Consider the following 14718-nt stretch of genomic DNA (forward strand, 5'->3'; position numbering starts at 1 on the left):
TTTATTTTGTCGTCATCAACCTTGGTGGGCCTCCCTGACCGAGGAGCGTCGTTGAGATCAAAATCACCAGCACGGAATTTCGTGAACCATCGTTGGCACTGACTTTCTTGTAGAGCATTGGCACCGTAAACTTTACGCAACTTTTTACAAGCTTGACGCGCGTTCTTCCCTTTACGGAAATAATACAGTAAAATATGGCGAAAATGCAGAGTTTGGCTTTCCATCTTCAACTTGTAAAACCTCCAAAGCTCAACCAAATCGCTCAATTCTTTTTTAGACTGAAACTAGAAGTGTCAGCTGTCAAATGACATAGCAATAACATAGATGCAATGACTCTAGTATTTCCAAAAATGAACCAGCGTCATCTGTTGCAAATATGCGTCATGACTTTTCCAACAACCTGATATTTGCCTCTAAATGTAACACCACAACAAAAAAACTTTCAGCACTTTAGTCGACCTTAACAGGATCTCCAAGCAGTCTCAGTTTGGGAAGCACTGTTGTGGGTGGCTCCTGGTTAATCACGGTGTCAGGGAAAGCAGACTCAAGTTACCTGGAAACCAAGCCCGTAGTTTGTCTCTCACAAATTCCGCAGATGTTCGGCTCCCCTTCCCTTTGTGCCACCGAAAGTCTCAGCTCCTCCCCACTTACCCAGACTCTCACTGGGCCTCGACCCTCCGGTGGGCCCTGAATCAGCTCGGCTCCCTTCGCCTCTCGGCCCTCGGAGTGCGGTTTCCAGGCCCGCGCAGCGGGGAACGTAGGTTTAGGCCTACTCACTCCTCCCAGCAGCCCTTTTTAGATTTGAATAGATTGCCGACAGGGAGCAGGTCACGGTTCGAGATTGCTTTGTGGAGGGGGGGCAACCCACCGCTCCGCTAGGGTTTCGAAAGAAGCAACTCAGGGGCGGCGGCCTACATTCTCGCGAGAAGAAGCGGGGGGGGGGGCGCCCCGCGATCTCAGCTCCTCCCAGCCCCACCCGCCTCACGTCCCCCGCCCTCCCTCCTCCACTCCCGGTGGCGCGAGCGGCTGACTAAACCCGGAGAGGAAACGGCATTAGGAGCTGCGCCCCCGCCCAGGCCGGCCCTGACGCGGGTCTTGTCAGCCGGTAACGGGGAGCAGAAGTGGGGGTCAGAGAGACGACCACGAAAACGGTGAAGGTCAGAGTCGAAAGCCCACCCCCTAGAAGGGTGAGGAAAGGGTCTGAGAGCCTCTTCCCCCTCCAACTCCGCAGGGCGAAGGCGGGGTCGACCCCTCCCAGGGGCGGGGTCGCGCTGGGCAATTGCTGCCCAGGGGGACTGACTGGGCGGGGCGCGGCCAGAAATGGGGAGAAAGGGGTCAGCTATGGGCTGAGGACTCCCCGGCGGCGGGAAGCGGGTAGTGGGCAGTGGAGCTGAGGCCTGGGGTGAGGTCCTGGAGCTGGAACTCCGGTGACAGGCTGGGGAAGCCCCAGGGCTGGCGAGTCCCTTCCGCCTTTCCTTTGGACCCTGACTGGAGGCCGGCGGGGGTGGGGGCTGGGGTGGGTGAGCGGCGCGAGGGGGCGGGTCCCCGCACTGCTCCACGCTGATTGGCTGAGCGCGTGTGGAATCGGGTGATGGGAAACGCAGCCCGACTCTCGCGTCCCCTCCTGCTCCTGTCCCTCCCCCCCGTGGCGAATGTGCTGCGCGGCGGCTGGTGCTTAAGCTCGCGACGTTTGGCTGTTGCAGGCAGGAGCTGGGAGGAGGAGGCGGCGGCAGCAGCAGCAGCAGGAGCAGCAGCGGCGGCGGCAGCTGGGAGGAGGTGGTGACGGTGGCAACGGCAGCGTCGGGGACGATGGCGCGACTGGTGGCAGTGTGCAGGGACGGGGAAGAGGAGTTCCCCTTCGAGAGGAGGCAGATTCCCCTCTACATAGACGACACCCTCACGGTGAGCGGGCCGGGCCGGGCTCGCCGCTCCCCTGGCAGCTGTTTCCCTCCTCCCCCTCCCCCAGGCCGAGCGCTGCGCACTGGAGAAAGAGTGTGTTGCAACTCCTAGGCGAGGCCTTTTCTCCGGCAGGCCCCACAAACTCGCCTTTGCAGTGGGTTGTTCGGTAACCTCGGCGGGCCCTTAGCCCAGCGCTCCGTTCACACTTTGAGCCCCTCTCCCCGGGCCTTCCTTCCTTTTTGAACCCTCTTCCTTTACCCTTTCGCTTTAGGAGGCGCTGCTTTTGCCAAAGCACGCGAAAACCCTAGGAGAAGGGTTGAAGGATTTTGGTCGTTTAGGGCCTACCTCTTCCAGAAACCACCTACCCTCGAGGAGCCTTAATTATCTTAACGTCGCAGCTACACTGCTACCTGTATATTGTCTATCTTAATATTACAGCTCTCACTACATAATCATAATTACTGAGGGCAGAGTGACATGCTTTTGCACAGTAAAAATTCCACTAAAATGATTTGATTTCATTGTAAATAGTCTGTATTGTCTAGAACATTAAAACTCTTCGAAATGAATGTACTGCTAGGCCATGACTCTTCAAAAAGGGCTTTCTTGCCATTTTTTAGTTTACAGGTAGCTCCCCCCTCACCTTTTTTTCTAAGGAAGCAAAATTATTGAATGTGTAAGAGCATTATAAAAATCTGATTGCTTATCTTGGGTGTCAAAACCCAGTTCTGGGTAGTTTTCCTTTTTAGATTTGGTGGTAGTAAAGCATTACAGACCCTCTGCCCTGTGTTGCTCTGTAGTATTTCCTTTGAAAGGAAATGGCAGAAATTTGAATTGAATTCTGAACAGGAAATGAGTGCAGTTTCTTGCAACTATTTCTTAAGAAATGAACCTTTTCCGAATATCTTTTGAAATATTGCATTTTGATGATGCTGAAGCTTTAGATTATACATTTGTCTATTTTGATAAGGTGTAACGAAGTCTGTTCATCTTATCACCTTTGGCTTTTTTGCTTTTCAAAGACAGTTGATCTGTTTTGTTCCCGATTCCCCCCCCCCCCCAAATATCGACTGAAGTTTTTTCAAAATTTATATAAAATGCAAGTCATTGTAGAGATGCCACTCTATGCCTTTCTGTTTGCCAGTCTCAATTAAGAGTTGATTGAGCTGCAGTATTTTAAAAAGGATTAGAAGAGCTATTGAAGGACTTAATTTGCTAGAACTTTTTAAGTGAAAGCATCTATAATTACCCAAGTGCAATTTTCTTTTTTTAATGGAAAAAGGTAGAATGATTTGGCCTGACCTAAGGGAAATAGAATTTTTTTGATATATTGGAAAATACTTGCATGCCTTGGTTATGACTTTTGTACTTTTTGAAAAGTATAATGGACTTGTATTTTAAGTAGTTAAAAAAAACTAACACTGATCAAATTAAATGATGCATTTCGCAATTTGAAAACTCCTAATAAGAGTTCATTTATCTATACTGTTTTCTCCCCCAACACACTTTTCTGGAGCACATAGTTTAGTATTAACCTTTTATGTTTATTGTCCCAGAATGCCTTTGATGTAAAAAAAAAAAAAGCCTTTGGGTTTGGACATAAGATTACTATTGACTGTATAATATCAAAGCATAGGGGAAATCAACATAAATTTGAGTATTTATCAAATTTTAATAGACACTGATTTCTCTCCTCATGCCAACATAACAACCTTACATCTGTTATATAGCACTTTAAAATAGCCAACTTGGGGTGTTTTTATATTCTATTCTCTGTACAATGATAGTAATTTCCAAAATTTTCCACAGAAAAAGATGTAACTGCACTGTGATTTATTATTGTCTTTACTTATCCAGAGAAGTTGGGATTGGACTGAACCTGGTGGTTGAATTTTGCTTTGATTGCATTGTGGAATTGTGAGCATGGCAAATAAAATTTAGGCTTAACTTAATTTAAATCTCTCAAAATAGCATTTTATTTAGGAAAATACGCAGTTTTTCTTTGCAAGGGTTTTATCACTAGGGAATGAGTGGGGCCATTTATTGCCCTACTTGAAACTTTTGCATAGCCAGTGAATGCTAGTTAGTGAAAATTCTTGTCAAGAATGCATCATACTTAGGGAAACAAGTTTCTTTCAGAGCCATTCTATGAAATACTACTTGCAGAATGCAGAGCAAACACCTGTTGGGGAAGAGGGAGGGCAGGGCAGAGGTTTATGTTCTTCAGTGGTCTGTTGATAGTTGTGTATCATGGAAGTTAACATTTGGTTTGGTATTTATTCTAGGGCCCATAGGTAATGCATGAAGGAAACATTGTGTTATCTTTATTTCCTGTAGTCTTAGAATCTTGTTAGCTTCTAGATGTTAAGTCTAATTATAAAGTGTATAATCAGTTACAAGTGTTTATTATTTTAGTAACAGAAGCTGAAACCTTTAGCCTTGAACTAGAGATTTTAAATTGTATTTGTAAATACAAGAAGCTTTGTATGTAGACTCTTAGTGGTATGTCGTATCCACATTTAAAAGACTCGTGGTAGTTTAATGGGTTTGAATACTTGAGTACAGTACTGATCTATATAGGTGTATTTGAGAAAATCCCAAATAAATAAGGTGGTAGAATATTTATTAAAGTGGCATGCTGTGTGGCCAAAATGCTTTTCGGTGCTGTTAGAATTGTAAAATAGCAGATGGACAGAAAACAGATTTTATTTTAGAGACATCTTTGAAGAATTACAATTTTTAAGTGAAGTTTTTTTTTTTTAAAATGAGTGAAACTGTATAAGCCTTATAATCTTGAAAGATAACTACAAAACAAAGAATTATTCTTAATCTTGCTTCGCATAGATAACCAAGGATATAGCAGCATTTGGTGTAATTCCAGTTTTAGACACACTAAGATGCAGAGTTGAGATGTATCCTCAACATTTCATATCTTGCTTTTTTTCACTGAATGTAATATTCAGAACATTTTCTCTTGTCACTTTCAAACAGCTTTAATGGTCATGTAATACTTTGTTGTGTAGCATTCCATAATTTAATCATTCTTTGTTGGACATAGAGGAGGTTCTAGTTTTTGCTATAAATACAATGCTATATAAGAATATAAATCATGCATAAATATTTGCATTACAATTTTTTTTCCCCCTGAGGCTTTGGAAATACAATTATTGGATCAAAGGATAAGAACCTTTTATAAAGTTCTTGACAAATACTGTCATATTGCTACAGTATTTCTGGAACACAGTTTACCCTCCTAATTCAAACCAATGTAAATGGACTAGAAACTCTGATGATGGTTTTTAACTGAGACTTTAAAAAAGATAATAAATGGTAGCATATCCACTTGGGGATTAGGTGTTTAGCATTTATTAAAAGTTTAGTATTTAATGTTGTCTTTGAACTCTTGATTAAATAATTTTACCAAAGGTGATAGATGTTACAAATTGCTGTGAGAATGAAGTAAAGAACAAAAAGTGTTTTTGTATTTTTATTTTGTAATTTGTTTTAATAAATACAAACTTAATATTGTTGGTTACAGCTTATGAGAATGCTCTAAAAAACAGTTTGTTTGTGGTCAGGAGAAACCAGGACAGATACTTAAGAGTGAAAGTGGGTAATGGATTCAATAAACTTTATGAAGCAATAATTGCAGGACAAAGACTTGTTCTATTTTTGGCCAGGTAGGGATAGGCAACCTCCTCATGAAGCCAAACACTAATGATTCCTCCGTGAAACCACACCTGAAATACTTTACGTGACTGTCTCACTTTGGTAACCTAGAATCTGAAGATTAAGTCAAGGAAGTGGTTTTAAGGAATGGGGGAAAAAAATAATGCTACTACCTTCTTTGTCTTCTTTTTCTTTTTTCCCTTTTCCTTATTGTCATCTCTCATTGTAAAGCTTATAGTGAGTGGTTGGCCAGAAAACAGCAAGGTAAAAAAGCCATTGTCTTAAATGTTTGAAAGGCAAGGACAGTGGAATTTAGTGTGAATGCAGTTTCTAACTAAAGTGTTTCACAGTAAGTACAAGAGAAAATTTAGTATCCTCCAAGCCAGTGACGTCCAGGAGAAACACGGTAATAGACCTGATCTTGATGTTTATACTAGTTAGGTGAAAGTGAAATGATCAGCAATGATGGGTTTTTGTTTGTTTTTTCAAAAATTATAACCCTTGTGGACTTTTTAAAAAGGATTTTTAAAGCAGGTATTATTCACTAAATTATATATTCTAAAGGTCAGCTAGCAGGTCTCAATACATTAATCTGCTGTAGTTACTAAAAGAATAAAATATAGTTGTTCAGATAGTAATTCACTTATACAGAGGCAGAATTTAGGATTTCACCTATGAACCAGGTAGGAGAGACCTTGTTAGCTTTGATCTTAAAATAGTATAGGTAATTGACTTAAATTTTTTTTTTATGGTGGCAATTGATATGTGGTGAAATGGTGTATATTTGTGTCAAGCAAGTAAAAATACAAATATAGGTGTTAGTTGCTTAATGGTAGATTTGGAGTGACTGGCAATGCTCTATTGAGTTACATGGCTTTAAAGGTTTGTCTTACACCTTTTTTATGACTTGACAGTTAAATATTTTTTGTGTTTTAAACCATGTGGTGATTCCAGAAAACATAATGTGAGTTAATTGTACTACTAACTATTTTTATTCATCAGTTTTCATTAGCCAGGATTTGTAATACCAGGCTATGTTTTTTTAAAAATTTCAGTAGATTCTGTTAATTATGATAAATTTTATGGGCAGTATGGATCATTAGATATTTTGCCCACTTATTTCAGTCATCCTCACCAGTTCATTTAGAACTAAATTATTAAAGTGGGCTAGTAGCGAGTTTTACTTTTTACTATTGATAGAGTTAATATATGAAACTGCTTAGAACAATGCCTAGTATATATGAAGCTACACTAAATGTCTCTATTGTTATTACCACCACTCTTTGGAGATATTAATAAGAAGACTATGAGAGGGAAAATTAGAGAGAAGTTGAGAAACCTGAAAATTGGACCATTAATCCTTGAAACTGAGATTTGGACATATAGCCTGTAAGTATGGAAGAAGAAACTTCCAGAACAGTAAAAGTTATTGAGATGAAAGCATGCCTCTGAACATGGTATAATGTATATAGAATTGGAAGCAAGGAACACTAACTTTTTTCCCTGATAATAAGGAGTATATATATATATATATATATATATATATATATATGCATTGTAATAAATTTGGGAAAGATAGGAAAAAAAAAAAGATGACATAAAGAAAAAAGTCATCTTTTCACTGCCCAGAGATAGCAACTTCTAATATGTATTTTCCTTTTCCATAAGAAAATATACAAACATTTGAATCATATGGTACATGCGGTTTTTGGTTCTGTGAATACACCGAGTCCTCTAGATGGTTGAGTCTGTGTTTGCATCATTGCCCATCCTTAGCGTCTGCTTCATTCCTCTCTCACATATCCAGTGCTTTCCCCTTATCAAGTCAGGAAAATGTCTTCATTGCTTACACTTGCCTTAGTTGTTCAGTCCTCACTTTATTGTTAGAACAAGCATCTTTTAAGGCCCTCATTTCTAATGTGGAGGGAAAAGAATGGTCACCTTCATTAAAGAAGCAGGTCTTTGTGGTTCTGGTTGGTGAAGGAGGAATCTTTTTAAGATCGTATTCAACTGGATGAGGTTTTTTAGTGTTTTGTTTTTGCCTCAAATGGGTTTCTTTATCCTGACTTCATTCTTTTCGGTGTGTAGGTGTTTGTGGCCTTTGTCATCTTCATCTGGAAATAGAAGTTTGTCCTAGTACAGTATGTTTGATACCTTTAACAATGTTTTAGTTAAGATATAAATGTGTTACTTTATTTCATTGTTTTGAAGGCAAACTTTTTTTTCCTGTGTTTAACATCTCTGAAATTGTGTTCCTTCTTTCTTTTGGTGACATCCTAGTTACAGTGGCTTTTTCCTAGTGGTACGTAACTATGGTACTTTTTAATATCAGTGGTGTCACAGATCAGTGAAATGTGCTAAGTACTAATTCCCCATTATCTGACATCCTGAAACATCCTTAAGCTTTTTTACATTCCTCCTCTTCTGGTAGTGAATTTTGATAATTGAATAAATATCTCAGTGTATCCTTTTTGTTCACAATTAGAGGAAACATTTACTATGTGCCAGATACTGTTCTGAGTACTTACCATATATGTATGATATGTGTATATTTGGGTCATTTACATTATAAGATTTACTATATTCCATAGTTAAGGAGAATAACTAAAAATGTCAGGGTATTTAAAATATCAGGTTACTTCGCTTATTACATGCTGTTATTGGCCTATGCAGAGACACTTTTAAGTGTAATTTAATTCTTACAACCCACTCTGTGAGAGATAATAAAAATTATTATGTAATCTCATTTTATAAATGAGGAAGCTGAAAATCAGACAGGTTAAGTAACTTGCCCATAGTTATGACATAGATTATAAGTGGCAGAGCTGGGATTTGATCTCATGTCTGCTTGACTTCAATATTCTTGCTCCTAACGACTATACTATTTCTGGCTTTAGAAACTTGTATAACTTGGATTTTTTAAAAACTTTTATTTGGCAGGTGGGCAGGACGGCAGGAGGTGGAGTTCTGGCTTTGGGGGTATATTTCCATTCTAGGAGTTTATAAAATAGTTTGTATCATGTATTTGAAGAAGATAAAATAATTGATTTTTATTCTTTTGCGTATTAAGATGGTGATGGAATTTCCTGACAATGTGTTAAGTCTCGATGGGCATCAAAATAATGGTGCACAACTAAAGCAGTTCATTCAGGTAATAGTTTTAAAACTCAATATTTTAAATTTGTGTGTGTATGTGTTTTAAAGAGTCATTTAAAATTTTAGCCATAAGAATTAATTTTGTTTTACCTAGGGCTTTTTAGGTCTTAAGATTGCACTGAAATTGCTTTCTCTTACTATTGCTACAGTGAATATATTTATGTACCTGTCATGTGAAAGAGATTTGGTGGTTGTGTGTTATCATTTTACATGTCTATAAGGCTTTAATTTCAGAAGGTCATCTCTCCTGTTTTAAAAAGGTAAGGTATATGACTTTTCATTGAGAACTTGTTGGTTTTATTCAAGTAAAAAAAAAAAAGTAATCCTGTATTGTAAACTTTATGATTTTTAATTAATTCTTAAGCAATATGGGTCCTTTATAAGTACACTGTATATAACCAAGATAATGGAAGATAAATTGTTACATTACTTCATTCTGTTTCTACTTTGGAGAAAACTTTGAATGAATGGGTAATGGTAAATGTGAGAAAAATCCTTCTTAGGCGTTATCTTACTTTCCCATCTGTTTTTAGTAAAACTGGAGATGTTAACTTGTAGTAACTGTAACTCCATCCAGGTAGAAGTTATTTACTAGAGTTTTGCCCATTTCTCTACAGCTGTGGTTCTCATTTTTCTACCTTGTCATAACCAACAGATAACATCCATATACACCAGCCTATTAGTTACTCACTGCAGGCTCCTACGTAGGTAACATAGGCCTGTTCTCTCCCACTAACCCATAACATACCTGTCCATACATACCTCCAGTTTGAGTATTGCTGCTCTGTATGATCACCATCCTAACTTGACTCCTGTAGCTAAACATAGTGTTTTGTTAAAAGTTGAGAAGAAGATGTGGTAAAGCTGCATTGTGTCTATTTTTTCGTTTCTTTCCTTTTATTTTTAATTAAGTGAGAGTACTAAGCTTAATACTCACTGAACAAGCATTAAATTTCTAGATGCAGGATTCTTTTTGCTATGCTGGGGTACATACTGCTTACCCCTGACATACTAAGCACAGCTTTCTATACCCAGATTCTAAAATGAGGGGTTTGTGGAACAAACTCAGTGCAGCGTGGACAAGGCTGATCATCATGCCTTTCTGACTCAGTTGCAGATAGAGATGGCAAACCCTGCCTAGATTGCACTTAATGCACAAGGATAGCAACCAGACATGGTAGTGAAAGAGTAATTTTATGTCTTTCTCAAGGACTCTTCTTTTTCTTTCCCTCTTTCTCTCAGCGACATAGCATGCTTAAGCAACAAGATCTAAATATTGCCATGGTGGTGACATCACGTGAAGTCTTGAGCGCACTTTCTCAGCTTGTACCATGTGTTGGTTGTCGTCGTAGTGTGGAGCGCCTCTTTTCCCAACTTGTAGATTCTGGAAATCCTGCCCTTGAACCCCTGACAGTTGGGCCAAAGGGAGTCCTATCTGTAACTCGAAGCTGCATGACTGATGCAAAGAAGCTTTATACATTATTTTATGTACATGGGTAAGTATAATCAATTAAAAAAAGTGAGTTTATTACATTTTTAAACTTGGTGCAGTGGTAGCTTTTTTCCTTAAATTTGGTTGGGGCAAAGTTTGAGCCCAAATTCAATAATTTTATTGAGTAACTTCCCTCTGCCACTGACTATAAAATATCTGATTTTATGTGGAGAGAGGCAGACAGTAAGCAAATATATAATTTGTCAGGTTTGATAATTTACAAAGAAAAACTAGTAAGGAAGATAGAGAATGAGTGGGTAGAATTAATGTGGAGGATAGTCAGGGAAGGCCTCTGATAAAATGACATTGACTGTATACTTGAATGAAGTGAGTGAGTGAACCAAGTATGTTATCTGGAGAAAGGCAGAGAGAGAGCAGCAAGTATAAAAGGTCAAAGGTTGGAGTTTTATTGGCATGTTGGAAGTACAGCAAGGAAGTCATTGTGGCTGGAGCCAGATGAATGAAGGGAACAGTAATGATAGATGAGGCCAGAGGAGTAATAAAAGGCCCAATTATGTAGTGCCATCCAAGGTCTGGTTTTTTTGTTGTTTTTTTTATTCTGAGACGGAAGATTTGGGAGGATTTTGAGCAGAGAAATGACATGGTCTGACTTGACGTTTGGCTTACTTTGATTGACCTCTGTGTTTGAGACTAAATAGGAAGATGGTGGAAGGGCAGAGAAACAATAGGCTGTTTAATAATCCGTGCGAGAGAGATCAGTATGCTGGCCACAGAAGAGAAATGGTTGAATCCTGGATATATTTTGAGGAATGAGCCAACAGGATTTTTGGATAGTGGAGGTGTAAGAGGACATCAAGGATGATGGTCAGATTTGGGGTCTAAAGAACAGGACAAATATTTTCCATTTATTGAAATGGGTAAGACTGGGAGGAGCAATTTTGTAGCGCTCACTTGTGAATGTGTTAAATTTTAGATTCTGACTGGGCATCCAAGTAGAGTTCAGAGACGTCTGGCCTAGAGATGTAAATTTGTGTCATTAGCATATATATAGTACTTAAACTATAAATATAGTATTTACACTACATATATATGTATGTAAACACACGTGTGTGTGTGTATAAATATATAGTACACACACACAGTTGAAACCCATGAGATGAGATATGATCACCACAGAGTGAGTATAAATAGGAAGAGGTCCAAAGACCAAACCCTGGGGCTTTCCTGTTTAGAGTAGTAGAGACTTCAGATTTTTACTTTGCCTGAGAAAAGAAGCTTTGGAGGCTTTTTGAACAGATAAATAACAATGTGATTTTCTAGTGAAAAGATCACCGCAGCTGCTAAGTGAAGAATGTTAAAGGCAAGGGGTGGAAGCAAGGAGACCATTTGGGAGGCCAGCTATTGCAGTTGTCTAAGCTAGAGAGGCACATTGGACAAGGGGTAGTAACGGTGGGAGTGATGAGAAGTGGTTTGATTCTGGATATGTTTAAAAGAGTTTACAGGTTTTGTCGATTAGTTGGATATAGAATGTGGATATTAGCTGTACATATTTCTATATTTGCACAAAACCTCATCAAGGATAGTGCATATTTAGGTAATGTTTGGACAAGGGAAGGTGACTGAGAGTTGGGTAGCAATCAGTCATAAAATATTTGAGTGCCAGGCACACGGCTAGATAAAGTGCAGGTACAGGGATGAATGAGACCTGCAGTCTGGGGGAAAGAGTACTTTGAATAGAGCAGGTCTCTCTCAACATTTTGATAGACTGAGAATGAAATGGGAAGACAATTGTACCAAGTGTAGACTCCTTTGGATTAGAATTTGAGGAGAAATTTTCAAAGTAGGTGATGTGTCTATAATACTTTAAATATGCTTCTCACTAAAAGGCAATAAATAGATATTTTGAAAATTTTAAAGAAAAATGAATATTTATCAAGCTATTAATGGTTTATTTTTAATTAGGTCCAAACTAAATGACATGATAGATGCTATTCCAAAAAGTAAAAAGAACAAGAGATGTCAGTTGCACTCCTTAGATACGCATAAACCAAAACCTTTGGGGTAAGTAGAATTGAATATCAAGATGCTTTGTCATTGTTAAGACTATAAATGTTGATTATATTTAGTAAAAAAAAAAAACTACTTTTATTTCATTAGTTGGTTATACTATAACAAAGGTCAAAATGAATATGTATACTACTTCTATAGGCCTTTTTGATACATATGGGGTCACAATACAGGTTTGATTTTTTTTCTAAGTTTTTTTTCCCTTAATGTTCACAGGAAAGAGGTAGAGATCTTTATGGAAATTTATGTTGCCAATATTAAGTTTTTCAAACTACTGATATCATTCTTCAGTCTATATAACAGTCATAATATATAAATTATTTTTCTTGTCGCTAGGTCTCCCTAATTATCAAAGATTTAAAAAAGGCTTGAATCAGTTATAGCAGTGTTTATGTAACTAATTTGCAGTTTTCTTCTTGGTTAGATTGCTACAGTGTTCAAGGCTGTGTCCCAATCTCCCAGCATAATGTCACAGTAGCCCTCTACAAAATTGCTTGGGGTTGTGGGTGATAAGGCGAAGCCATGGAATTTGAAGGGAGTTTCTAAGAAGTAACTTTTGTTTTGGAGAGAAAGGGATTATGTAAAACTGTATTTGTGAATTAATTTTAAAAGTTAGTTTTGAATATCTCATTAATAGCGTTGACACCATTGCTGTATAGACATGTTCCTCCCTGATAAAAAGACCTGATGACCAAGTGGTTGTGTGTTAATCTATTAACAAGGTGGGTTTTTTTTTTCCCCTTATAATCAGGAACAAAAACATTTTTAAATTTTATTTTAAAAACTGTCAAACACATAGAAAAATAGAAAGGCTATACGAGGATCCCTCTTCACCCAAATACCTTCACACAGATTCAGTAGTAATTATCAAGATTTGCCGTATTTGTTTAGTTTATCCACCTTTTTCTTTGCTATAGCATTTTATAGCAAGATTCAGACATGTGATTTTACTCCTACATATTTTCACACGCATCTCTGAATATATGGACATTTTCTTTCATAACAACAGTGCCATTTTAACACCTAACAAAATTAACTATAATAATCCAATACCCAGTTCATATTCAGATTTCCCCAACTGTCTCAAAAAGTATCTTTTTACATTATTTGTTAGACTCAGGATCCAAATGGGAACCACACATTACATATCTGAATATGAGAGTACTCTGAACCCAGTAAAGCTCTACACAACTTAAAGTGGTTATCTAAGGATAATTATTTCACATACCTGATGTACCAATCTTTAGAGAATTCCTGACTTTGAATACAGAATTCAGTCTGATTTTCTCATTAGACAACAACCTTTCCCAAATGACCTGTTAGCTAAAGCCAGGGTTGTGCAATATAATAAAAAGCCTGCCTTCTGGTTTTTTTGTTGTACATATTTTTCATTGAGGAACTAAAAAGCAACAGATAGATACCCAACATCTTATACATCTGTGCTCCTTGCCACCTTCCTTCCAGTCCTTCCACTTTTTCTGTGGATTCTGTCTTCTCTCTTGTTCTCAATGCCTTTGGGTCATCAATTATATACTTCTATTAAATTGACATGCAGCTACATTTTTCTGTCTTTCAGCTTAAAAACAAAAAAACAAACCTCCACAGACTTCACATCCCCTTTCAACTACAGCCCCACCACATGGGATGGCATATGTTTTAGAAGGTGGTTGGCTGAGTTATGGAACAGTGTGAATGGAGTTAGTTGATCTTAAGGAGTGTCTCCTAAGGTAGTTTCAGTGAGCCCCATGTGCCATATGGAGAGCAGGCCAGGGACTACAGCCTGCTTAGCCAATACTCCTCTCCTCCACTTCAGATGGTCACTGCCATTGTGTGCTTCTGGGACTCTCCATTTTACATATTTTCATTGTTCCCACATTTGTCTGTTTAGACTTCCTCCTGGGAAAGTATAATACAATTGATTAGGTTTCAGCCTAATCAATTACATTAATCCAGCTCAGCCTTCCTGAGAGTATTCTCATATCCGTGCAAGTAAAGCCAAGGTTTTGTCTGCCTGGGAATAAGTTTGAGATCTGAAAGAAAGGTGTAGGCCTGTAGCTGATGATTGAAGATTACCTGAGAGAGTGATAGTAAGATCACCAAGAGAAAGAGTAGAGTAAGAGAGAATGATGACTTCAATTTAATGGTAGAAAAGAAGCCGGTAAAGAAACCTGAGAAAGAGTAGCCAGAGAGGTAGAAGGAAGCCAAGGGAAGAGTGTTTCAGGAGGGTCTGGTCAGCTGTGTTGAGTGCTGCTGAGTCGTCAAGGACCTAAAAGTATCCATTGGCCTTAGCAGCACTGAGATCCTTGGTGATCTTGATCCGATGTGATTGAGTACAAGCGGAATCCAGATCAGAATGGGGAGAAAAGTGAATGCAGTGTAAGGCTGTAATGGATTAAGCTGTGAGTGCAGTGTATGAGAGGAAAACACGTGGAAAGACTTTTCCAGAAAGCTTTATCTTTTTTTTTTTTTTTTTT

At 38.6% G+C, this 14718-nt stretch overlaps 1 protein-coding gene across 9 annotated transcripts in view; it reads left to right on the forward strand.

Annotated features, from left to right (window-relative positions):
- The first annotated feature begins 979 nt into the window (after positions 1–979).
- GGNBP2 (gametogenetin binding protein 2) overlaps positions 980–14718 on the forward strand; it is a 29428-nt gene continuing 15689 nt past the window's right edge. Inside the window, exons 1-5 of one of the 9 annotated variants that reach the window (XM_019636735.1) lie at positions 980–1187; positions 1704–1902; positions 8639–8719; positions 9967–10220; positions 12140–12238. In XM_019636735.1, the coding sequence (XP_019492280.1) occupies positions 1810–1902; positions 8639–8719; positions 9967–10220; positions 12140–12238 (527 nt within the window). In that variant the 5' untranslated portion in view covers positions 980–1187; positions 1704–1809. Of the gene's footprint in view, positions 1188–1333; positions 1403–1649; positions 1903–8638; positions 8720–8883; positions 8985–9966; positions 10221–12139; positions 12239–14718 lie in introns of those variants that run through there. The other 8 variants (XM_019636730.1, XM_019636728.1, XM_019636732.1 and 5 more) reach the window with 8 other exon arrangements.

Source organism: Hipposideros armiger, unplaced genomic scaffold (genome assembly GCF_001890085.2).
Source record: "Hipposideros armiger isolate ML-2016 unplaced genomic scaffold, ASM189008v1 scaffold_29, whole genome shotgun sequence".
NCBI lineage: Eukaryota > Metazoa > Chordata > Mammalia > Chiroptera > Hipposideridae > Hipposideros > Hipposideros armiger.